Source organism: Cucumis melo, chromosome 11, assembly GCF_025177605.1.
Source record: "Cucumis melo cultivar AY chromosome 11, USDA_Cmelo_AY_1.0, whole genome shotgun sequence".
In the NCBI taxonomy this organism is placed as follows: domain Eukaryota; kingdom Viridiplantae; phylum Streptophyta; class Magnoliopsida; order Cucurbitales; family Cucurbitaceae; genus Cucumis; species Cucumis melo.
Window position 1 is genome coordinate 31,206,614 of NC_066867.1, and position 27,463 is coordinate 31,234,076.

General features: G+C 31.9%; 3 protein-coding genes across 3 annotated transcripts; 1 reads left to right on the forward strand and 2 right to left on the reverse strand.

Moving 5' to 3' along the window:
* The first annotated feature begins 1,991 nt into the window (after window positions 1-1,991).
* Window positions 1,992-4,110, forward strand: LOC103497674 (probable xyloglucan galactosyltransferase GT14). Its single transcript, XM_008459928.3, has one exon. It carries the CDS (start codon window positions 2,273-2,275, stop codon window positions 3,743-3,745), a length of 1,473 nt encoding a protein of 490 aa, XP_008458150.2. The 5' UTR covers window positions 1,992-2,272; the 3' UTR covers window positions 3,746-4,110.
* Window positions 4,111-6,416: 2,306 nt separating this feature from the next.
* LOC103497673 (selenium-binding protein 2) lies at window positions 6,417-10,070 on the reverse strand. The gene is made up of 7 exons (XM_008459926.3): window positions 9,706-10,070; window positions 9,213-9,408; window positions 8,510-8,737; window positions 7,931-8,162; window positions 7,720-7,827; window positions 7,290-7,562; window positions 6,417-6,841 (listed from the first exon to the last, which is right to left on the reverse strand). Exons 1-7 carry the CDS (start codon window positions 9,830-9,832, stop codon window positions 6,560-6,562), a joined length of 1,446 nt encoding a protein of 481 aa, XP_008458148.1. The 5' UTR covers window positions 9,833-10,070; the 3' UTR covers window positions 6,417-6,559.
* Window positions 10,071-15,989: 5,919 nt separating this feature from the next.
* On the reverse strand, window positions 15,990-27,256 carry LOC103497672 (probable acyl-activating enzyme 16, chloroplastic). The gene is made up of 18 exons (XM_008459925.3): window positions 26,793-27,256; window positions 25,232-25,423; window positions 23,582-23,696; window positions 23,406-23,493; window positions 22,872-23,083; window positions 21,846-21,964; window positions 21,454-21,603; window positions 20,965-21,032; window positions 19,947-20,052; window positions 19,233-19,391; window positions 18,300-18,353; window positions 18,142-18,222; window positions 17,557-17,694; window positions 17,299-17,458; window positions 17,014-17,093; window positions 16,738-16,883; window positions 16,517-16,574; window positions 15,990-16,389 (listed from the first exon to the last, which is right to left on the reverse strand). Exons 1-18 carry the CDS (start codon window positions 26,967-26,969, stop codon window positions 16,297-16,299), a joined length of 2,196 nt encoding a protein of 731 aa, XP_008458147.2. The 5' UTR covers window positions 26,970-27,256; the 3' UTR covers window positions 15,990-16,296.
* Window positions 27,257-27,463: the final 207 nt, after the last annotated feature.

A 27,463-nucleotide genomic window follows, 5' to 3' on the forward strand; every position in this document is an offset into this window, starting at 1 on the left:
AATAAAATATACAAAATCAACTAGCTAAATATTATTTAACCTTCACCTCATTTTTCTGTTAGTCAACTAGTAGTCTAAGTAACTCTAGACTATTTCAAGCTTGAAAAATAAAATCATTATTTTGTAATATCAACTCTAAATCTCGATGACTAAAAGTTCATATTGTCTCAAATATATATTATGAACAACTAATTTTTTTTCGAGGTGTACTCAAATTAAAATAATAAAAATAAGAAAAAGAAAATATGATGGTTAAATCAAATAATGTCATTGCCTATCGAATTTATGCAAGTCCAATCAACCAACTAAAAATAGATTGGGTAAAACTTGATCTTCACTATTGAAATTTCACATGTTTTTTACCGCCCACCCATAGATTTACTTCTTTTTTTTACCGCGGTAGTTCATTAGTTCTTAATTTTTAAATTTTTTGTTAAATTCTTGAAATCCAAACCCTAAATTTTGCTATATATCTCTTGAGATCCTTGAACCCTATTGAAAAGAATTGGTACCTAAACGGTTTAGGCTAAACCTTAATAAGCCCAAACTCTCAAGCATTGGCCCAAAGTCAACAAAATCCAAGAAACATATACAACATTAATCAAAACACTATCTTTATTCATCTACATTTATTATTACTATTATTATCATTGATGACTACTCAAAATCTTATAGCTATTCTAACAAGTATGAGTTCAATTAAAAATTTAGTTTTCCTTGGTAAAAGAAATTATTAAAACTTTAGCCAAGGATAGTATCGATAAACTCTTATGGTCTACCAATTAGTGAAGACCAATGTTTGTAATATGATCCTATCAGCGATAGATTTTAAGCGTTAATATATTCCGATAGATTTTGCTATATTTGTAATTTTATTAAAACGCTATTATATTTGTTAATACTTTAATTCTAATTGTTATATTTACAGATCTAAAAAGTTACTCAATAGATTATTACTTCAAATCATGTTAGAAAAAGATGTACCGAAGTATTGAATATTTCTTGACCATATGTCCAAAGAAAAAAACAAACAAAAAAATTATTAGGCACACTAGCAAATTCTTGATATATCTCTCCATACCAAAAAGAAACCAAACAAAATGTTTATTAGTTAGCCAACTTACTATGGTCTCAATTTGCTCTACAATGAACATTAGGTGGGTTGGAAGTCTATATATAAACTTTTAATGTATTTTAATTGAAACTTATGGATAATGTAATCAATTTTACTATATTTTGTAAATAGTTTCAAAATTTTTTGCTATTTAATTAGAATGATGATTTCAAATATCTAAGTTGAACTATATTAATATCTAGTCACTTGAATCAAGAAAATCTTTCAAACTTCTAATCGAATGAACAAGTTTATGCACCCATAAAGATTTGACATATTTGTTAAAATTCTTTGTCATTCCCTTGAATATAAATGAAGATACATAGATTTAAACTTTTGACCGTCAATTACTAATGAAATTCTAATTTTGTTAAGAAACTTTTATCCTCAAGATCAATAGCTAAGGCTTTATGATATATTTTGACCCTAAACCATAATTTCAACCATTTAATACACATAAGAATAATGTTGTTCTAGCATTGGAGATGCAAAGGATGTCAAGATAATTAGGCGTCGTATCCTAAGCTAGTCAAGTCAATTAAACGGGATCAAATATGAACGAGATAGATATTCCAAGAATATGAAAATATGGTTAAGAAAAGTTTAAAAAAATTGAAAATTACAATTACACCTTCTTTGTTAAAGTTATCATAATTTTATGTTAAAAAATTAAAAAATTATCATAAACAAAATGTTTTCTACTTTTCAAAATTTGAACTACACTCATTTTAACTCTAAATCCTAATGGATATGGAGTTTCTTTCTAACTCTATATTACAATTCTACACCCAAATAGAAAAGGTAGACTTTTCTAAAATTGAAAAAACAAAACATGTAAAATTGATATCACCCCACCATTTACTCACTCACACCGTAGTATGCGTTGGTAGATTAGAAGAGATCTGCCTCTATTCTACTCTCTACAGTACCACCTTCCCCTTCCCATCGTTCAACAATAATAAAACACTCTTCATTTTCAATTTTCTATCACTGTAACCGACATTTTTCTTTCCTCCCTTGCCCTTCAATGGCGTAAACCCACCAATTTCTACTCTGTTTTCTTTTCACTCTCTCTATCCTCATCTTCTCCTACAACACTCCTTCCTCTGTCTTCAACATGGGTTTTCTTTGATTCCATCAACAAACCACCTTCCTCCGATGGAGAAGAAGCCCTTCAGAACCACTTGCTCCACCGATCTCTGCTTCGCCATTTTCATTTCCTCTGCCATTGTTTGGATTTTCTTCTGTTTTGATTACTCCACTTTCCATCCCTCCAACAATGGCGTCCAAGGGATCAGTTCCTCTCTTAACCCTAACAAATTACTCCTCAAGCCTTCCCCTCTCGCCGCCCGGACCCTCGATCCTTGCTCCGGCCGTTACTTGTTCATCCAGAATATCCCGTCTCGATTCAATTCCGATTTGATCACAAACTGCCAATCTCTTACAAGAGGAACCGACAAATCCGATATGTGTCCGTATTTTGTTAACTCTGGACTCGGCCCTGAAATTGAAGATTCTCGTGGGGTTTTTCTCAACAGTAGTTGTTTCAAGACGAATCAGTTTCTGTTGGAGGTCATTTTTCACAACAAGATGAAACAGTATGAATGCTTGACGAATGATTCGGCTATGGCGTCTGCTGTTTATGTACCGTTTTACGCTGGTCTTGATATCAGCCATTATCTATGGAATCCGAGTATTACGATTAGGGATTCTTCCGCTAGGGATTTTTTGAGTTTGATTTCTGAAAAACCGGAGTGGAAGAGGATGTTTGGGAGGGATCATTTCTTCGTTGCCGGAAGAATTTCTTGGGATTTCAGACGACAAACGGATGAAGTTTCTGATTGGGGAAGTAAACTCAGATTCTTACCTGAATCTCACAATATGACGATGCTTTCTGTTGAAGCAAGTTCATGGAAGAACGATTTCGCCATTCCGTATCCAACTTATTTTCATCCATCGAAATTGAGTGAAATAGTTGAATGGCAGAGTCTCATGAGAGCTAGACAACGCCACCATTTATTCACCTTCACCGGCGCTCCACGGCCGGATCTTACTGACTCGATTCGCGGTATGGTGATCGAGCAATGTCGAGGTTCATCCCTTTGTAAATTCATAGATTGCAGTTCTGATGGGGTTAATTGTGATGATCCTACTACCACCATGGAAGCATTTCAGAGCTCGATCTTCTGCCTGCAACCACCGGGAGATTCATACACAAGAAGATCCATATTCGATTCGATTTTAGCTGGATGTATTCCAGTTTTCTTTCATCCAGGTACTGCTTATTCTCAATATTTATGGCATCTTCCTAAAAATCAAACAGCTTATTCTGTGTTTATACCTGTGAGGAATGTGAAGAAGTGGGATGAGAGCATTGAGGGGATTTTGAGTGGAATTTCTAAGGATAGAGAATCCGCCATGAGAGAGGAAGTTATAAGAATCATTCCAAGGATTGTTTATGGAGATCCCAGATCAAAAATAGGGAATTTGGAAGATGCATTTGATTTAGCTGTTAAAGGGATTCTTGAAAGAGTTGAAAATGTTAGGAAAAAGATTAGGGAAGGGAGAGATCCTAGTGAAGGATTTGATGATCCTGATCACTTTAAGTATACATTTTCAAACAAAAACTGAGAAAATCTTGCAGCTTTTTAATGAACATTCAAAATTTGGGATGAATGCCGTAGATTTTGATGGTGGGATATCCTTCACAAAGTAAGATTTTGTTAATACATGTCCTCCTATTGGCCAATCCTTTTTGCTCCTCTTAGTCCATAATACGAGTGAAATAGTCTTTTATATTGTTTGATTGAATATACTATCCGTACGTGGAGGATATAATGAAAATTCATCTAAATTCAAAGGGCAAAAGATATGTTTGTTGATTATGATGTTTTATATCACATTTGTAAAGATATGTAGTGGCAACCACCTCGACTTGAATAGTTGTAATAAGATAAAAGATGTGAAATGGATGTTACTCAAATGGTTGCAACAAATCTTAATATATGAATTATTAAAAAGAGTGTACAGACAAAACTAGAGAGGCAAAGATTCTTTTATAATAAATTTTTTATTTGTCATCTAAATATTTATTTAAGTAAACAAATAAGAATGAATAGGTGGCTGCATTTGTTAATGAGAACATGGACGAATGACAACTTTGTATACATATATGTTATTTTATTTTATTGGTTACGAAATTTTGTGTACTTCCAAGTCGTTATGAATGTTCTAAAGATGCACTAACGAGTGTGAGTACACCTCAAAATAAATTAATAGTATCATATTTGTATCTATATCTATTTTGGCTTATACCCTTTTTTTTGGTTTAAATATAAATATAATTTAGATTACTAGAATGTCATCCTATTCTTATTTTATTTATTTATTTTGTTGCAATCAAACATCAATAAGTCAGGAAGTCATTATACATATGTATATATATACACACACAAAAAAAATTGAATTGTTTGGATGCTAAAATGATTTGAATAGTCCACTCAATACCAAGCCAAACAATAGTGCTAAAGTCAAGAGCTGAATTTAAGGATTGTGTGATTGCAATTTGTCGCAAAAAGTGGAAAGAAATAGTTATAAAAAGCATCAAATGTTTTTACTTTTGAATAGCCAATCATTTGTGTGCTTTTTCAACAATGTTCTTAATAGTGTCTTTTTTTTTTTCTTTTTCTTTTTGCTTTTGCATGGCATTTCAATGATTACATGTCTTTCATATTCAAGGCTTTGTTGTATTATTTTCAAGTCTTTCTCAATCTTCCTCCTTGATTTTGGCTTTAATTTTTAAAAAGATCTCAATTAAGTGATGAACTATGCTAAAATTTGTTATTAGAAAAAGTTTGCATTTAGTTTTTTGTTTTTTTGAAAATTATCCTTGTTAATAGCTTGTACATACACCTGAATTTCTATAATTATTTATATTGATCTACTCACTAACGTTTATAGAAATCTCGAGTAGTTTTGAAAACTAACAAGTGTTCTTGGAATTGTTTTTGTTTTTAATTGCCATAATATAATAAACATACATTTGAAACACTTAGAAACAGGATCTTAATGGTTGTTTTAAGCTAATTTTATATTTAATAGAGGGTAAGCAATTGTGGAATAAACCACAAAATTTATGAAATATTTTTGTAGTATAATCAACAACTTAACCTCCTCTAAAACTTTATTTTCCTTCTCTGAGTTGAATAATTTTTTTTTTTTTGGGGGGGGGGGGGGGGGGGGGGGAATCATATTTTAGGATTATTTTGAATTCTTCTAACAGAACGATCTAAATATGTTGATGAATTTCAAGTTTTTGTTTAATTCTCAGCTTCGTTTTACATCAATGGTTAGTATAATTCTATTGCTCGAGTCTTAGCTTCTCATACTCATCATCTCAAATGTATAAAAATATGGCTCAAAGGTCATCCCTTGTTAATGGTTTACGTTCTAATTTCTTTTTAACCATTGTATTTAAATAATAATAATAATAATAAACAATAAACTATTTACATTTCATTGTAAAAAGTCACTAAAAAGACAAAAATCCATTACACTTGATTTCGTTACGAGCTCCTCTAAACCAATATGTTATTATTTATCAATTCAAACAAATAAAAAAGAAAATAAAAGTTCAAATCTTAAATCTTCTCGGTAAATATAACAACATTTTTAAAAATTATAAATATAATAAAATATATTAATAAGACTTTTAATGCATACCGACTTTCATGGTCTATCAACGATCACGTTGGTGATCTATCATTGATGGATCATATAAGTCTATCCGACTTAAATTTTATTATACTTGTAACTTAGTTGATGTTTCGAAAATAGATTGTTACAGTTTTTTCTTTCTAGAAAAAAGGAATATTGTGAAGGTGCATGTGGGACCGGTGGTTATAAATGAAAATTGGCGCTTTAGGGCCTTAGCACTACAAATGGCCAAAGTAGGTTTATGATTCTAACAATTGCCAAAAAAATTGTGTGGGACTTGTCATTCATTTATAACCCACAAGCACATGAAAATTGTCCCATCTTTTTAAAGATAAAAACAAATTTTGTCTGCCCGAAATAATAAACATGGTTGAGTTATCAAGAATTAAAAGATTCAAATGAATGGAAATGGTTTTTGGAACAAGAAAATGTTAGCATGAACTGTGATCTCCCTCTACCTATAGAATTTTGAGATACCTTCATATCGTCTTAATTGAAAGAACACTGGTGATAATTTTGTAATTGATCTCAAACATCCCGAGTTTTCCTGTGAATGATAATATTGAATCGCTACTGACAAAATGACTTCGATCATCAATCAACATTTTATTAATTCCATTATTAACACCGCAACAAAAGCGTAAACGATGAAGGAGAATAAATATTCATACTTGGTGCTCAAAGTTTTATTGGTTCTTGAGAAATTTCACAAACAGACATGCTTTGAACTTAAATCCATATATCTGAAGTGCAATCACCTCCAGGATACCTCATCTCGTGGGCCAACGAAGGACCATCAGGCTCGGTCGCGAAGTCCACAAAGAAATTCGGGTTAATGCTGAGTCCACCTTTCTGTGTATCGACATCAATCTGCAGCATATGAGAACCTTTCTCAACCAATTCAGGATAAAACTGACGATCCCATGTGCTGAAAAGGGAATTGGTCACATAAAGACGCTTCCCATCCAAACTCAACTGTATCATTTGAGGCCCCCCTCTTAAACGTTGTCCCTGAAATTCCAATGAAACTACTATAAGAAATCAACTAACTTCCATGTTATAAATTGTGTAGCTATGCTTGTCTAATTGAGACATCCTACAACAAATCAGTAAGGAACTACTGACACCTTCTGCGTCAATAAGAAAAGGAGCAGATCATATCTAAGAAACGTGAAAGCAAAATGTCCAAAGCATCTTGGATATTGTTACCAAGCATGAGTTTATGCATAAAAATGGGTTCAAGATCAAAACATAACTACTAACATGGAAATGAGAAGAAATTAGATATTGAAAAAGTATGAACTCAAGACCATATTGTGTTGAATTACCATCTGATTCAAAGGCTTGCGTTGATAAGAAATGGTAAGTTTAATCTCAAAGAAGTTATTAAGTTAAAAGGATCAAATCATCTTATTCAAAACTATAAAGATTTATTATTTCATAGTAGAGAAATGAAGACCTTGATTTCAGGGACATCAAACTGGAATGTTGTGCCATCTTCTGCCTCAGCTAACACAGGACTGCCCTTTTGGATCAGTCCACCAACCCACACTTGACCCACTAACTTAGGACTTTTAGGATCCTCAATGTTGTACTGTCTCACATCTCCATGTAGCCAGTTAACAAAGTACAGAAAGCGATCATCGAGTGAGATCAGAAAGTCAGTAATGAGACCAGGCATTTCAGGAAGTATCCAATTTTGAACCTTCAATGCTTTTACTGAAATGGAAACCTGAAGAGGGGAAAACCAAACAATAGTCATACAGAGTAATCTAAGAGTTGGAAGATATTTGAATCTGAATTTTTCAAACTACGCAGGAAAACTATGGTTGGACATAAACAAGTGCAACAAGCACAACAATGGGAGCGCAATTGTTGTTTGTTTAAACCTCATGACTCCACGTATCGTCTTGATTCTTGTAAAACCGCACCATGTTACTTGTTAATGCACAACCAACATAACCTGTATCTTTGGAAGGATCGTGCAAGAATCTTGTCTGACAATGGTGAACATAGACACAAACATCAGTCATTAATGACGAATGAAAAAATTTGTTAGCTGTAAGAAAGAAGTCTGTATCTAAAAATTATTACACTCACTTCCAAGGGTAGAAGTCCAGTGTCTCCAAGGTCCAATGTTTGTTTCAATTCACCATCGGGCCAACTATACACATGAAGATGCCTCCCGTAGAGACCATCAGCAACATGTTGAAGGTTGAAGCCTTTTGTGAAAGCAGAAGGAGCACCCCATGATGAACTAATCATTGTCTTATGCCGTGGTTGGTACCAAAAGTCATATCCAAACAGGGGACTATTCCCTGGTTTTTCCCACCTGGTTTATGGTTAAGCAAAAACTGATCAGCAAAGTGAACCAAAATGACACAGTTCATTGTTCTTAAGCTGTTATCTTGCAGACAATTTAAACCAATATCTTGATGGTGTGGATTGATTAACAAATATGTTAACTGAAATCTTTGATTCATCAATGCCTAAAGGCTTTAGTATCCGAACTTTTAAGTTAAAATGTAGATTAACTGTGTTTTGAAACACATAAAAAGAAAATCATTGGCTGATCAAATTATGAATCAAGCCATGAAAAAGGTTTAACAAAAGGTATATTTTGTGTTTTTTTAATTGGAAAATTCAGTTGTATGCTTGGATAAGCAAATTATCCTGTACCTTCCCTTGACATTAAATTCTGAATCGAGGAGAAGAAACCCATTTCCTTGTGCATTTCCATCTTTATCTCCCAAGCATGACACCATTATATCTCCAGAAGCGAGGCAGTGAGACGTGTGTGGGAAACCTAATCCAGTTTTCTGTATGATGTCTTCAGGTTCAACAACCTTGTGCAAAGATGGAGCAGTGGGATTTGTTTTTGTGTCAATCACATATATGCGACCCGATCTGCATGTAAACAGAACCAACAATAAATTTATCAAACAAACAATAAATTTACACAAACAATTGATAGCGAATTAGCAGTCTTTGAAATCGTGAACTTTCCGGTAATGGGAACATCCCTAAACGCTTATTTCGGACATCATAATCATGTAGTTCTCCATTGTGCAACACGACTTTGAAAATTAAATCATCTAAACAAACGCAAATACATTAATAGAATTAGATTCTTCACTTAATCTCGTCCCACTTAATTTTCTAGTTCAGAGTATATCCCCGACTGGGCCAATCCAAAAACCAGTCCTAAAAAAGAATGAGTTCGCATACACTCTTGCTATAAAGTAGTTAAGAATAATCTCTCTGTTCGTTAAAAACACTAGACAATCTCAACGATTTTAGAATTTCTCTAACACGAAAAGGAGAATCCCTTTAAGAAAAGAAAGAAAGAAAGAATGACTGAAAGAAAACTTCAATCTCTTACAAAAGCGACGGAAGGATCAAAAAACGTCGATCTGCAGAAGGATCTCCATGGCAAGAGCTGCATGAATTCCACCCAGAATGATGTAATTCATCCCCAAGGTACGGTAAAGACAATCGATGGATAACTTTAGAATAATTAGGAGAATTAGGATCAACATCCACCGTAGCTAGATAATCAGGCTTGTTTCTCCCAGTCCCTGTTTACATCCAAAAACAACAATTCAGAACAAACATCCAAAAACATATTTCCAACCTTAACCCAAGTAAAAATCCAACACTAAATTCCGTATTCAACTCTCCAATCTCTCTTTCTCTCTCTCTCTCTCTCTCTCTCTCTCTCTCTCCCTCACTCTCACTCAAACAATTTCTCAAAAAACAAAATCAAGCTACAAAATCGGCAAAACCCAGTAAAAAAAGTTCCATCAAACAGTCGAAAAAACGAGAGAAACAAAGAAAAGAGATGAAGATACTCCGGTGGTGGAAATGGAATTTACCGGAATAAACGGCAGTGACGTAGATCAGAGTCTCTCTGGGGCCGGACATGGCTTCAAGAGGAGTAGCGTAGCCGGGTCCATGGCGGCAACAAGCTTTACCATCCCCGTTGCTCGCTCCATCCGCCATAGCTTCTACGATTGAAGAATGGGTCAGTGTCTAAGCTTTTGAGAAAAAAATATGGAAACAAAAATTATCGGTTTCATGGACTTCACAAAATCACAATGTTGTCTATAAATAACAAAAGGCTGAGAAAATTATTCGATAAAGGCTAAAAAGCCCCCTGCCGTTACACCGTCGGATGCGAGACTAAACCTTCTCAAAGTTTGAATTTAATACAAAGATTAAAAGACATGCAGTTTTATTAACTTTCATCCTTACCATCTTAAATTATTACAAACCCCAATCACATTATCAACCTTTTTTCTATCACTATAAATAAATGGTTGAATTTTAATTTATTTATTTACTGATAAAATTTTATTTGCAATGTTTGGTAGCTTTCCATTACCTAAATAGTCTTTTTCTTCTACTGATTGGTCCATAAAAATATTTTTCTTCAATAATTACACACCTGTTCTTTTGAAAAATAATAGGAATGTAGGTTTACTTTTGGATGATGCATTTTACTACAACACATGGTGGCATTTCTAATTAGTGAAATATATGAGTGTGACATGCACAAAGTAAAGTAGCTCATCAAAGGGTGTAAGGGTTTTTTTTATGATATCTCATGTCATTTTTGTAGATTATGACTTACTATGTATGTATGTTGATGTTGGAGAATCGAATCAAATTCCTACATTAGCTAGATAAATAGATGATCTTGAATGTGTATAAAGAGCAACTATCACCTATCGTATTTGGTCTTTTGAGTGAAACCAAATGAAAAACTACAAGGGTTTAAACTAAATTACTGTATAATATTATTATTTATTCACTCTATGAACTAATAAAAGTTATGTTTTAAGTACATTATCATTGGAGATGATTAGCAGAGTTGTTCAACGAAAGTGCTAGTTGTGTTCAATTGTGTTTGCTGGAGAAGATTGTCAAAGGTAGACGTTGGAAGTGGTTTGTCGGAGATAGGTCAGTTCCTTGATTAATGTATAGTATTGTTAAAGTGGATAAAGTTGGATTATTTAACACTAATTTGTGAGGTTTTGGTAAGCCAAATATACCGAAACTCAACTCATGTCAATATCCCAAACATCTCCTAAAATTTGTATTGTTGGTCTTCATACGAAAAGTTAGATTTTCTTTAATTTACATATCGTAAAAAAAATTATTTTTATTTTATTTTATTGTCTTTGACGGTCTCATTCTATTGTTAAAAGATGTTTTAAAATATTAAAACAAGTCTTTTGGAATTAGTTTTCTTAATCTAAATTAGCTAACACAATATGAATATGTTAATAGAGACCATATTTTTCTTTTGTTTAAGAAATGAATTAAAGTTTTTTCTTTTTTAATTCTAGAAAAGTTAACAATAAAGGTTAAATCATATAAAAAAAATATACCTAAATTATGAAATTAATTAAATACTTTAAAGATGTATTTTTAGAATATTTCCTAAAACAGAGGATTTGGATAATAAATTGATGCATCTATTTATATATTTCAATCTTCCATTTTTTATATTGACTCCTACAACTTTTTGACAAGAATATTTTGAACTTTTACCAAATGTATTTAGACGTAAATGTTGTAGTTGTTCTGTAATTACAAAAAAAATGTAATGGACTACTATTTATATCTATTATGATAAACAAACAGAGTATCTTTATAAAATTTTTATTCAAAATAACCTTTCTTTTATTTTCATAATTCACATTTATTTTCTTCCTATTTTTGTTAACTATGATTTTCACCTTCTTTAAAACATGTATTTGATTTTTTTAATCTAATTCGATTAAAACTTATTCTTTTTAATATTAAAAATTTGATCTTTTTAAAAAGAAAAATTAGACGTTAGATAACAAAACATAAAATCTAATGAGGTAATTTTCAGAAAAATAAAACAAATGGTTAATAAATGGCCCTCTTAAAACCCTAATTGAACTTATAATCTAATCAAATTTTTAACATATCCTCTCTTTATATATATATATATATATATATATATATATATATAACCTTATATATTTAGGAAAATATTAATAATTTTCATAAGATTTAAATTAAATTCAAGAGATGTGTTATATATAACGTCTATCATACCATACTTAATAAACGTACGTCGAAAACATGTCCAGAGGGGATGTATCTGTATGTTTTCCTTTCCTTTTATTTTATTCATCTTTTTCAACATTTTTATTTTTATTTAAATATAACAAATAAACCAAAATATTTATAAAAATATAACAAAATTTTAAACGAAGAGATGTTGATGGACATCTACCGCCATCTAACAACTAATAAACTCCAAAATTTTGATATATTTTGTAAATTAATTTTGTTAATTTTGACAAATAGTTCTTTTTTTTTTTTCGTTCAAGATATTGTTGTATATTTGGACGGACTCATCCATCATCTTATGTGTGTCCTAAAAGGGGGTGTCTAAGTTGTCATTTCACGTGAAGTTAACAATTATGGATTTTTCTTCATATACACTCTTAGGCCTCTTCTTTTCTTCCATGTTTCTTCTTGCTATTTTTTAAATATAAACCTTTTTCTTTCTTTCTCCCTAAAATCAAATGAATATAACTTAATTGATATGTCATAAATACCATAAAAAGTATTTATTCAACGTTTTATTTACAAGATAATAAACTAAACTCTAGATTTAAGAAAATTGTAAATTAAATTTTCTTGATTGCTTTCAATTATTTTTTTCGATTTACTTATTGTTATTTTAATTAAGTGACCGACTCCTCCTTTATCTCGTTCTCATATGTTATGTTAAAAGGAATCGTTAAAAATATAGCAATTAAATTTAAAGTATTAGTATATATATAACAATATTTTAAAAATAATAATAAATATAACAAAATTTGTCAAAGTTTATTATAAATTGTGATCTATGACCGATAAAGCACGAAAGTCTTGTTGTTAGTAGATTTTGTTATATCAACATTTTTTTTTGTTAAGTTTTAATAAAATATTGTTTTATTTTGTGTCTCACACACTACTCTTAAAGAATGTTTTTTAATGATAAATATTACATTAAATGTAGGTGATATATTTTTATCTCATGCTAAGTGGTAATAAATGTCCAGTTCTTAAATTTGGCACGTCGGAGTTGAATTTTTGAAAAATTAATCTGAGTCATTTCCAAATATAGAAAAAAATTGAAACTATTTTATCAAATTCTCTTTAGTATATTTTAGGTTTTCGTAATAGTTTGGATCGGGTACGATATAGAATTCCCCTCAAATTAATTAATGTTTTTATAACAACTAAAGAATTGGAAGGTGCATAATTTATTAAATAAAGTATGAAGCAAAACCCCAAAAATTTATTTATGCACCAAATCTGTTGTCAGTACCAAATCTGCATTATTTAATTAAGATTGTATCAACCGTCGTCATCCCAAGAAAATAAACAAATAAAATATATAAAAAAAAATGGTAACAAGTGTGTGATATCTAAAATTTAAATTGATCTTTATATTAAGGTAATGGTGAAAAGCTAGCTATGTGTATATTAAACGATCAAAAGTTTTGGTCGAAGAGTTCGTTGAAGATGGGAAGATTCGAAGGTTGGTTGACAGTGGCGGTTGGAGATAGATCAACGACGGTCCTTGAAAAGGGTGACTAGAGTTAGTTGACGAGTGATGATCAAAGTTTCATACAAATTAATGAGAGATTAACTATATTAAATATATAAAATTCATTTTTTACGTGGTATGAACAGTGAACTTGTTTGAAGAGAGGGAAAATGTGTCTTAAAAAGAGAGAAAACATGCACATTGTTATGATGCTTGTAGTGGGGAAAGTTCTTAAGAAAGTTGATCTAGGGTCTTCTCCGACGTTTCTATATCACTTTAGGATAAATAACTAACTTAACGAGCTAAAGAGTCGTCATGCTGGGTTTTCTATTTGGCTAGGTCATCCTTAGTTTTAAGCCAAGATGGAGCGTCTCCATGAGGCTATAACTTGGGCTCAAAATGTCACTTTAGGCAGAACATTTAGCAAGGGTCAACCTCAACTACTGGTCCAAGCTATTCACCTTTTTCTAGGCTCATACTTGCCAGTTGTTTCAATTCGTGTCACGCATTTTCTTGAACCAAAATCATCTGTAACAACATAATATATATATATATATATATATGCGCATGTAATATTTTGTTATTTACTAGTTTTTCTTATAAAAAACAGTTTTTAAAGGACTGAATTTATGATTAAAAAATCCAACTTAAATCTAACTTTTGAGAAAGTTGAAGCCATTTTTGCAACGTATTGGCCATTAACTCTTTTGAACTTATGATAAAATAATGTATATATACTTGCACCCAAATAGCACGCAAACATAAATCATAGTTAGGATTTTCAACCTACTACTCTTTTGAACTTATGATAAAATAATGGCACATGGCAACGGTACAATCGTACAATAAATCATTAGTCAAACTCGATCAAGAAACTATACGATATATGTTGTTGAAAAAAACTACGACAAGTTGTTGATAATTTTATCAGCATCTAATTGTCTTTTAGCATATTGTAGTTATGCATATGAGGGAAATGCACGTCTTAATTATGTTTTCTTGAAAAATTCGTAAAAATCAATTGGTTAAATTATAAGTTCGGTTTTTGAACTTTTAAAGTTTAGTCTCTAAATTTTCTAAAGTGATTAATAGATCTCTTCATTTACAATTTTAAGTCGAATTAGTCTCCAAGTTAAAAAAAAAACAATAAATTCCTAAAATTTCAACTTTATGTATCCCTAAAGCTTTTAATAATTTCAATTATGCATCTTATTGAATATATATATATGGAAAGTTAAAAAATCATCAGATTATATAAGTTTGTTGACGACTTTCAAGGTTTTGTTTAGTTTTCGTATTTTTTTAAAATAGAGAAAACAACTTTCTAAGTTAACCAATAAAAGTAAAATTAAAATTAAAATTTGTTAATTTTTTATTAAAAGAAATAAATATGATAAGGACGTGGCCTAAAAATTAAAAAAAAAAAAAAAAAAAAGAAGACCTAAAGAACAATAATTCTATGATATTATTATTTATATATACTTTTTTCTTTGATTGTATAATGAAGTTGATGAAACATTATTAGTAAAGCCAACCAGATAAGTCCTTTGACTTTACCACGTGGCAGTCCACTCAGTCAAATGATTTTATTTAAATCAATAATTATTAGCCGTAAGAAAATCTAAATAATTAATGTTTTATACTAATTTATTGATTGAGAGAGACATTTAATTTTATAAAGTACAAGGTGGACATCATATTATAGTATAGTTTACGCATGAATGAAGTCAAATATTTTTGCTTTGGAGCTTCTATTCTCTTTGTCTCTTCATTTTTGTGTTTATATTTCAAAGCAATATTACATGTTTGTTTGTGTTCTTTTCTTTATATGTTCTCATAGTGCCTTAATCTCAAGTTCTACGTCTATCTTTCTATATTGCAATTCAATACATTTACTATATATATAATGATTTTTTTTCTAAATAAACTAATAATAGATGTTTATCCAAAAGATTTTTCCTTGCAAAAAAATATGAAGCAAACCCATAATTGATTTGATATCAATCCACATGACTTCTTATGGAGTTTGAATTGTACAACTTATCTTATCTTTATTGTTTAATATTTCTTTTGAAAGATTATATCTTATCTTTGACATTCGTGCATCCCAAAAAATAATTTAAATAAATATCAAACTGCAATTTTAATCTATCAAACCATCCGTAAAGAAAAAAAAAAAAAGAAAGGAAAGAGAAACTGAGAGTTTGTAATAAAGAAAATTCTTCTAGATCCATTTTTCTTTACATTTTGTATAAAATATAGTTTTAAACTTGGAAAAGGGCAAACCACATCCATTTCCATGCTCTCTTTCCTTTTATGTTATAAAAATAATTTAAACTTTTTCTTTGATTGCCAACAAAGAGGCTTAGTTCAACTAGCAATAATATATCTTAACAAGAGATTATAATTGGTGTTTATTGGTTGGAGTGTTGTTTAGATTGCACAAAAAATAGATACAACCCAAACTATACTCAAATTTTATGCGTAAAAAATTCTTTAAACATTTGAAAATACTTCGGTAACTACATTTGTTTTGTAGGATTTCTAGGAATTTTCTACCTAGAGGTAGTCTTAGAATTAAGATTAAAATTAAGATAATGTTTATAGTTATGGAGGGATAAGAGTAACTTATCCAAGAGAGAGGCCTTCATCAAGTTGATGGTTAACCACATGACAAACAAACTTTAGGGTAGAAGTCCAATGTTACTTACCAAAGAGTTAAAATGGCAAGTGTTTCTTTTAGACAACAGTTAGAATCTCAAAAAACTTGAACAAAGTTTTCGTCCAAGTCCAGAGACAGATAAAAACATATTGCCTATAAATTTATTATGCTTTCTTTACCTGAAAATTAAAATAGCTTTCACTTGATCTACAAACACCCAATTTACTTGAATAGGTTCTCTATTTCCTTTTTGTAATAAGCAGCAACTTTGTCTCGTCGAACCTTCATTGTAGGTGTCATTAAGCCGTTGTCGATCTACAATTCAAAATGTTAAAAAGTTAATGAAAAGATTGGCAAAAGAGGAAGTTTTTAGATACTAGCAATTAAGTTGAGACAAAAAGCTCAAATACAGAAGATGGTGAGCAAGGATATCATTTCATACTGTGAATGGTTCATTGGCAATGAGGATTGGTCCAATTTGAAATGGACATTCTGAAGTCCTGCATGAAATCAAAATAAAGTTGCAAAAGGCAGTCAATAACTCAGAAGAAATCATTTTCAACGTAAAGACACCTTTTGGTTTGCCAAACATTGTTAATACTAAAGCGCTCCTTAAGATGAAAACAGGAAAAGTTCATAACTTGGGATGAAAAAAAATCTTACCATTTTCTCACTTCACTATAAATCAGATTAGTCAATATTTCATTGCTAACATCAGATGTACTCGAATCTTCAGCAGATAACTTTTTTGCTGCAGACAATACTTCTTCCTTGTTGGGAAATACAATTGCTCCTAGTCGTCGTTGATCCTGGATGATGTCAAATAATGGTATAAGAAATTTAACACAGTAGAGCTAGTGAAAAATAAATAAAGGATCGTTAATGAAAGCAGAAATCTTTACAAAGATATTATATATATCATATGATGTGAAACTCCACCTGGCCTATAACCACAATCTGTTGTATGAGAGTACTTCTCATGGCAGCTTCTTCAATCACCGTTGGTTCAACATTTTCACCTATTTTCACCAAGAAGTTAAGTTTGAAGAATGGTGGGAAAAGTGTTGACCAGAGTTTTGAATGAGAAAAAAATATCACAATAGAAAGCTGTTGGACTTCTTCTCTGAGTACTAGATAATGAGAGACATATACATAAAGGGGATAAAAGAACTGAAAGAGTTTGTCTTCCTAAAAGATCAATCTACCATATTTTTAGGTTTTTACCTGTTAAGAGAACTATAGTGTCTTTAGCCCGCCCATCAAGAACAATTACACCTCCACAACGACGGCTGCGACCTCTTGAATGGTGAGGAGCAATCCAACCGATATCCCCAGTGCTAAACCAACCCTCTTGGTCCAAGACTTGTTGTGTGGCAGATGAATTCTGGTATCAAGTCAAATGAATTTCATATTTTAAACAAAAGACATGACAACATAAGGATTTTGATGTGTTCATTATAGGTGATTGAGACGTGAAAATACCTTGTAGTAACCTTTCATCACTTGAGGTCCCCTAACTTCAACAATGCCTCTTGATCCAGGTGGAAGGGCATCTCCTGTTTCCATGTCTACAATCCTAAACTCTGTATGCCGAATTGGATGTCCAACCGAACCAAGAACCTTTAAAAGTTAAGATCTGCGTAACTGTCATATAGTCTGCCAATAGGTGTGGAATTGAACATAAAATGAAGCAAATAACAAAACTAAGCTTAGCATAGTAGAAAAGTACGTAATATTATGTTCTTAAAAAATTGAGCATAAGAACATGAAAGCTTTGTATTCTAGTCTGCAGGTAGAAATGTCACTAAAAATATTTTAGAAGTCATTTTATGTCCATAACCAAGAAGATTGGATACAACCAGCATACGTGATACGATCTATAATAGTCAGAAGATGCCGGTAAGGAAACTCAAAATTACTTGGAAAATATTCTGTACTAAAACTTGTATTTATCATACAAGTATGTCACTCAGTAGTATATCGCCCAAGATAAAATGAAATTAAAATGCAGATGCATGGTGTTCATCCAAAGAGATTGATTTTTTTTTTTTTACATATGTCCCTTACATTGCAGGTAGGCCTTCGAGCAGCAACTACAGGAGAGCATTCTGTTAAACCATAACCATTCTGCACTGTAATGCCAATCGCCTGAAAGAATGCTTAATCATATGAATTGCAAGCAAAGATATTTGATTATAACTACGAAATATATTTAAGCACCTTACCTCAAAAAAGAGATCAACGTGTGAAGGCAAACTGCCCCCTCCACTTATGCCCGCCTGCAGATGCTAGAGAAGGTTAGTTACACTTCTAATCTCGAGACCAAGTAAGAGAACAAATAAATAAAAGAATACTTCACAATATCATAGAATAAAAAGAAAAAGAAAAAGAAAAAAGTTGTTTGATGACATTATTTAATATGAACTGAAAAACCATCTTCTTAGATTGAGTTATTGATTTAAACATGCAAGCCTAACTTGTTCTGAAGACAATTTCGTCAATGAAGCATAAAGTTGTGTCCATGACATGTGTCAAGCATGTAAATTAGAGTGTTAGCAATTATTCTTAGTTTTCTTCTTCATGATAGACATGATTGATCACTCTATGCATAAAATATACAACATAAACAGAATATGTGCAATATTGTGCTCTAAGACGTTAAAAAAGCTGTGGGATAATGCCCAAAGAGGAAACGGAAAAAAAATTAATAAAAAAAGACTGCATGTGAAGAGACAATTAGGACGAAATAAGGAAACTATAGAAATGAAAAGTAATAAGTTGACTGAGTTGTATTAGTTAGAATAGACAAAAAGACTACCGGAAGGGAGGCTCCATCCACTTCTTAATATGTAATAAATACAAAGATAGACGTCCAGTGCTTATATTATATGTATATTAAAACGATTTTCAACTTTTAAGTCCCACATGTTCGATGAAATTTCATTTATGGAAATATAGTGCGTCAAAATCATGAGTGGATTGAGTGCCGTGGTCAATTTCTAATAACATATTAGACCTTTGAAGTTAATGAAAATTGTCGCTAGAGAAGAAATTAGCACCAAGTTTCTCCCAACCCCCCCATAAGGAAAAAAATTCAAACGATTATGTTATGTATGCAAGTTATGCGGGATTTAATGGACCAAAGACCGAAGAAAGACCTTCCATATTCCAATTGCAGATTGAACTTTACTATAGACTACTATCTTTGCCAACATATGAATTGGCCAAAGTATTGCAGCAGTCATTCTTGCAAACAACCAGTCCAATGCAGAGACAATGTGTGTTGGTTGAACTTTGCTTCTTGTTAAATAGGTTCCCTGTGAGGAAAACATTGAAATCATACAATAGTAGATTATATCTAACTAATTCTCAATATGTATGGCTAAATAATTTTCTTTAAAAAAAATTAAATCAAATTAAAGGAAAAAGAAAAGGAGAAATAATACAGGATATCCTTAGGCTATCTATAACACATCAACTGGAAATGAAAACCAATTTTGCAGAAGCAACAATGGGTCCTTAAATTGTCTGGTCGTCGACAATGAAATGAATTAGGAAAGTATACTAAAGCCAAATATTATTCTGTCCTTATAATTTAGAGATGGGAAACCTAATTACGTTAAGTACTTGTGATGCTAATACACCACTAATCAAATCTGGAAAGATTGTCACGCATCCCTAATTACTTTGATAATGAGAGCAAGTCCAGTTCCAAGGAAACTGCCAATTTAATAGAAATATTAATGGAGAGTAAGAATGTAACTGTTCCTATTAGGATATCCAAGATTTCCCCTTCAATAAATGATTTCTATGAACAAGAATTAAAAATGTAGCTAAAACAGTTTGATGGCAAAAATGTTTCAGTCCCAAACCTCGTAAATTCTCTTCAGCTGCATATAAGCTAAGCTGACGTTAATGAATGCAAGCACAATAAGCCTACGTGCATTTGAGCTTGCTAATATTTGCTTCTGAATTCCACTGGAAAAAAAAACAGATAATTAGTATATATTTGTGTCATTGTGTGTGTGTACGTATGCATGTGGATAAGTGTATCACCAAGCCAACCAACAACTTGGAAACAGTTCCACCAAGCATAAAAATGATGGGCACTTCTGCCAAATATTCTAATGAAAAAACTAAATTTGGAGAAATTACGGCGTATGCTAGGAAAAGAACGGCACAGTATTTCTATCTTGAAGGACAGCCTAGAGAAAAACATAAACAGTTTAGACCTAAAGAAAGAAAAGGACTTACCGACATAAAAGAAAGAACTAAGGAAGAGTGGAAAAAAGAACTAAATGACATGTGTGCGAAGGTGAGCAGAGAATGATTATTATCAAAACAAGACCAAATGGGGTAAAGAGGAGAGATAAGAACTCCTCTTTTTCTACTGCCAGATGGTTGCAAGAAGAAAAAATCTATACCATGGATGATTTTGGTGTTGAAGATTCTTTTGTCAATGATTTAGTTTCGTTAGTTTAGGAATGTGATAGAGATTCTTCTCTGTCCTCCCTTACCAGTGCCTTGCAAATTTGCTTCTCTTATTGAATTCAAAAATAAAATTTCGGCGACCTATTAGATATTTATAATGTCCAAGGACCTTATTAGACACAAAATTAAAAGTTCAGAGACTTCTATTAAACAATTTTAAAAAGTTGGGTCTAAACAAACAAACTTGAGAGTTCAAGAATTAAACTAGTAATTTAACCTAAATGTACTTGGGAACCTATAGTCATGTACAAAAAATCACTAAAACTTCAGCCAAGCTATTCCACGAAAATATCTAATAGGTTGCTGAAATTTCATTTGATAATACAATTATAAATCATTTAACCTCTAATTTACAATTCCACAAAAATACATCATCAATTGGGTGTAGACCCCTTGTACCTGTATAGTGTTTCATACACCAATGGTACAGAAATCAAGTAGTCGGGTTGATATTGACGAAGATCATCCTGACAAACTCAAATAAGAGTTAAACAAATCTCATTTTCCAATTATGGTATAACTATAATTTCACACTTCAAATGAAATTAAGAAATCCACTTTCTCATAAAATAAATAAAATAGTAAGACCCCACAAGATAACCATTTAGAGGGTGTTTAGGCCCCCAACTTGGAGTTGGTGAAGTGTGCTATTTTAGCCCTCTCCATGTTTGGTATTCCAAATATAATAGTGGTGTTCACAACTTTTTATAACCTACAATTATCTACCATAGTACTTTTTAAAATTCTCTGATGTTTACTATTTCCTATTTTGGATTTGAAAAGTTATGTTTATAAGCACCAATTCCACTATGGATTTCTTGTTTTCTAACCCACTTTTTAGGAACGTATTCAAAATCCAATACAAGGGTATAAGGAATTGAAAGGTACCTTTAAGTTTCTTATTGTTGTGTAAGCTTGCTCCACTCCAAATGTAAATATGAAATATTCACAAGCCCGTTCATACGCATGCCAAGGTGGAAGCATACTTAGAAATTTATCCCCAACTTTAGCAGGCACAATATCCCACAAATTCTTTATCTGGAAAATGTTTGGCATACAAAGCAGCCATAGAGGAGACATCACATTTCAGTGAAATCAATTGCGACTTGTAAGCAAATATTGTACTTTAGATGAACAGAAATTTTAAACACACAGACAGAGATACATAATAGATAGATTAATTAAACATAATATCTTACTGTAGCAAATGTAGTGAAAATTATGTTATTTGTAGTAGCCTTGTACTATCAAAACAACTGAACAAGAGTAATCAAACCAACCTGGTGCAGTAAATTTCGGTGGGTAAGCATGACACCTTTCGGGTTCCCGGTTGTGCCACTTGTATAAACAAGTGTAGCAATATCATCCGAGCTGATAGGTTCATATGTATAACGCTGCTCTGTCAATCAGTTCCATGAGAAGATTAAAAGAAAGAAAATGGGATTTTGTAGTAACCAAGAACCATGTTGACTTTTTTAAATGTGGAAAATTAAATTTTTTTCTTCTTTTTTTTTTTTTTTTGGAAATGGAAACAAGTCACCTCATTAAGTAAATAAAATGAGACTATTGCTCAAAGTACAGTGCTTAGATACAATGGACAAAACCCAAAAATAAAAAAAGATTCTATTTTGAAAAATTTTAGACTTTTACAAAAAGGGAAAAAGACAACAAAAAAATAATTTAATTTTTGTCAAGCATGTGATCAACACAATTGGAACAAATTGAATAATATGAAAACTAAATAAAACTAAATCTAATTATCAAGAAAATTAGAGGGAAAGCTTCAACTTCACATTGGAGATCGACTGAATACAAAGAAAGCCTAGAAAGGTAGAGGCCAAAAAGATACCAAATTAATAAGTTGGAAACAAGTTGGTTTTTCCTTCCCAACTAATGCCTCCGCTAGACTGTCCAAACAGTTCCACTTCCACAAAATCTTGATATGGTTTTTAAAGGACAAAAAATGCCTAGTTATTTAGAAGCACTATGTTTCAAGTTTCAACTAGCGATTGTAAGAATCAGAACAATAAAATGGTCAGATCTCATTTTTTTGAGGTATTTTATAATACTTTGCATCCAAGAAAATTATGAAAAGTTTATTTAACAACTTCAGCTTAAGCTAACATCAGGGATTCCTTCTTTCTATGTCTTTTAATATTTAAATTACAAACCCTCAACATAGAGAGATGGAATGTCACTTATTACATTCTTGAAATTATGAACAAGACTAAGTTAAAAAGAGATTAAACATAAAACCTGCTATGGTTTGGAGTCAGAATTTCTCGTCAAACTGCTAAACAACTTACTAGCATCATGAGAACCAAGCATAACTTTACGACTCTCTCGTCCCATATCCATGATGTCATTGTAATCAAACACAGTAATGTCATCCACTCCCTCATTAGCCAAGCTTGATTTTTCTCCCCACAGAAGAATGACACATCTCATGGATGCCTTCAAATGAAATGTTTCTAGAATTCGATTGAACAATTCAGGGTTGTCCACAACTAATGCTACACTGTGAAGAATAGAATTTAGAATTGCTTAATGTATATGATATAGTTTATATATGGAAAATAGTCTCTATCAAAACCTTTACAGGTCTGAGGTCTCAATAACATAAAACAAAGGTAACACAATTTTTATAGAAACAAAACAAGGAAATAGTAACCAAACTACATAGGAACCTAATTATATGTTCATGTGTCCTACATTTTAGAAATTGACCTGTCGAGTGGCAGGCACGTCTTGTACAAAAAATAATGACCAATCTAAACCAGACTTGGTATATATAATAATGTAAACATATCAACTCCTGCTGAATTAGGATTCAAACAAACCTTTCAGAGTGATTGTATATTTGCAACAGCTCCTCACTAGATGACCTTGAACCTCTAACAACATTAATTGCTCCCATAGTCATAATACCTGAGTCCAAGGGGAAAAAGTAAAAATCTTTAGCTATTAACATATCAAGGCAAGAAAATTAAATATAATATTTATAATCAAAGCATACCTTGATCAGCAACAAGCCATCGACATGAATTATCAGCAAAGAGTGCAATCTTTTCATCTGGCTTTATTCCGATGGCTCTAAGGCCTTCAGAAAAGTTCAAGATACTTTGCTCAAGCTGATAATTTAAAATTTAAACAAATGTAAATAAGATAAAGTATCTGTACATGATAGATTTTAAAGTAAGTAATATAAGAAACAAGATGGTACGTTGGTTCCCAGCTAAAATGCACCAAAAAGATAAATATAATCACTCACTATGCTCAAAACAAAACAGTGAATAGTTACATGAAAGCCAAACTTTTCCTTTAAATAAGTGAATGGTGCTCATTTACTCTATTTTGCCTGATTCTTTTAGATGCTAGTTTGCCTCCATCATGTCTAGCGCCTCACAATCCTGTCGTCTCACGTGGCATTAAGTTCTAGCTTCTATTTTTTGATTGGCCTCTCTATGAAATGTCTCACCTTAGATTTCTTCTTTCTGAGTGTGGTACTATAAATTTTAGCAATTGCTCTTTGTTAGAATTAGTAGGCTCGGCCCCGAAAAGGATCTAGCCTAATTTCTTTTCCTATTTTATCATAAGCATGTTGTCTATTCATTTTCCCTTTGTATCTTTTGTCAATAAGAAAAATTAATAAGAAAGTCACATCGTGGTTTTTCTCCTAGTACTCGGGTTTCCATGTAACTCAGTATCTATTTTCTTTACCGCTTTTAATACTCTTGGACCTGCTTCGGTCAAATAGTTGCGTCATGCTTCCAAATTTTTTGTTAATACACCTAGACAGACAAAGTTCTGACCATGAGTTAAGGTTGGAATAGATCGCATTTTCAGGGTGAAGAAGGAATTTAATGTGTATGGCGGCTGCATTGTGGAAACATACAAGTTGAGTCATTGTTCTTAAAGGTTAAATGTCTAAACAAGAATGGATGGAGATTTCGATAAGAGCGGATGGAGTGGATTGCATTATTATTTTATCCAAAAAATAAACTTGTTATTATTTTATCTTTAAATTGATTTATAATTGTTGAATAACAAGCAAATAGTGTGAAGAAAAGTTGTAAATGCATTATTCCCTCATAATCAGAATAATTACCAGCTCTTATGTGAAAGGTGATAGATGGCCCACTTTTAAAATTATATTTAAATGAGAAAAAAAGAAGTTTGGCGTAATCTTTATCCACAAATTAATACTCTAGTCCTACTTAACCCATTGACCAACTGCAACGGACATCTTTCGCAAGCTTCTAAATCTAATGAATACATTCCTATAAATGCCATAAGAATCTAATCAATACATTCCTATGAATTCCATGCATGCTTTTGACAGTTACAAGAACGAGGTCCAGAAATCAGGAAGTTCAAGGTGCTTTTGCAGGCTGCAGATAATTTAGTCTTGGACATCCATTTGCTTTTGACGTCATATCCCAATGAAATCTACAAGATGGCCATCCATCAATCTATAGGACTTAATGCCCACCTACAATATCTCATTCCTTGTGCCAGAGTAGAAAATCTGGAACAGTCCTAAACTTTAACCAAATCACCATATCAAGCTCAACTAATTGATGAGTATGTATCGAGGAAAAAAAAAACTAATTCACAAGTGAGAGGACCAAATATTAGAGAATAATGAGAAACATAGAAAGTTAACCTCTTTGTAAGTCATTTTTGAAGCAGGATTATGGTATGGATCCACTAATGCTATCCGATCACCGTACCTCTCTGCTGAAGACCTCCAAATATCAGGAACTGCTTGCCACTCATCAGATACTGTTGCACTAGTACCTGGCACGAAAGAACTTTCTAGAAGTGGAGAATACCTCCTTAACTGCAATGTCTCCGTCTATATTACAATTGAGGAAAAAATTCAGTGATTTTCTAGAAAATATAGCATAATAACATCAAAATGCAAACCCTTCAACAGGTAAAGAAAAAAGGAAAAATAAATTAAGACAAAACATTGATGAACATAACAACATAATTAACAATTTCAATAATTGGTAAATATATGTTCAATAACATAATTAATCACTAAGGTTGGTTTCTATCAACTACAAGTGAGTTTCGAATGACTTTAAAGAATAGGGATTTTTATTTTGAGCACTCTACCTCAATGAAAGTTGTTCTTTTCATCAAAAAGATGTCGAGCACTTTATCCATAACAACTCCGAAAGAAGCATTTATACTTTAGATGTGCAGGTATAATTTTCTGGAGTGAGGAAAAATGATTTTATCCAGTTAAAAGGTATTTTCTAAAATTTTCATGGTGTATGGTCAGACGAGCAAAAGTGATTCCGGGAAATCCTAAAAGCACTGAATGTGCCTCTCCCAAAAGTGTTTGTAGAAAAGTGTCATTTAAAAACTACTTTTTTCAAAATTCATCAAAAACTTACTGTAAGTTCTAGGGAGTACCATCAAATTTGATGGGCTTTGTTTATTTTTTAAAGAGAAACAGAAAATAAATTTCATTAAGGTAATGAAATTTACCAAGGAGTGACTGGGGTTGCAAAGCCTTCCAAATATAATAAAGTAGCTACAAAGGAAATCTCAAGCTTTCGAGAAGGGCATTCCAAGAAACAGAGACAAAGAAGAACCAAACACCAGAACTTTGACTTTTTAATTTGAGAAGGCAAAAAAAACACCTTAATCCTCTCCACAGGCTAGATGAATAGTAAAGTACAATAAGGATTTATGCAAGAAGTTACTCTAAAACTATAATCAATCATTCCAGCCGGTAATTCAAAGATATTTCAGTTCTAAGTACCATATTCAATTCCTTAAACTAAATCACCTGAAGTCTTCAGCAAAATAGAAAATCATCAGCTACATAATGGAAAAACAAAGAAATAACCAAGGAAATAAGAATACATTCTGCAAAAAGTAGGTAGAAATTAACTTTTGACTAAAGAACATTATTGAACTCCTTTCTACTAGTAAGAAATAATTGCACCTTGTTCCTATTCGTTTCATATCACTTACCCCCGCCAAAAGGACCAGAATTAATAACAACCGACACTCTTAGGATTTTTAGGAACACAAAAGGAAAGTATTGCGCAGAAAATGGAAACATTCAGTAAGAAGTGTCTTACTACAAAGTGCAACAAAATATAATCAAAATTCAAAATTGAAGAAAAGGAACTAACTAATCACAACCAATTCTCGCAATAACCTAAACCCCACTTCGTAAATCCAAAAGGGTCTTCAAAAATTACCTTAGATTGGCAGAAAACTCGACAATTACGGATGGCTAAACGCCGAGCTTCACTTCCAACGCAATTTTGAAGCAAGTGTGAGCCGTAATGAGAGAAGAGGAAATGGAGGGATCGGGGACAATCGGAAGAGGTCCAAGAGAGTTGAGTGGGGGTAAAAGAAAACGCCATAGCCATCATCAAGAGTCAAATGGCAGAGCACATAAGCTAATATTGTAAGTAAAAAACAGAGATGGTTGGTGTATTATATTTGTATCTAAAATATATCGAAAAGGGGAGAGAGAGATGAAAACAGAGGAAAGTAAGGAACAGATTGAGGAAAATGGGATCATTGAAGTGTCCGAAGAAGTAGGAGAAAATTGGTTAACGAATCATTAATGGAGTAATTCCAAATGCAGTCGCTTTCGCCTAGCAATGGCGATCCACACTTTTCTTGAATTCTTCTGTTTTTTTTTTTTTTTTTCCTCTCTCTCTAGAGGATAACTATGTTCATTCCAGCTTTCTTATATGTCTCACTTTTTACTTTCTAGTTTTTAAATGTAAGGTTTTTTAACATTTTGATTATGTCGTCGTCAGCAGCAGAAATTGTTATGGATTTGGGGTAACGTCTCAAATTTAAGAAACGAATATATATATATAAATCGAGATCACATTCAAATGAAAGAGATCTTGAA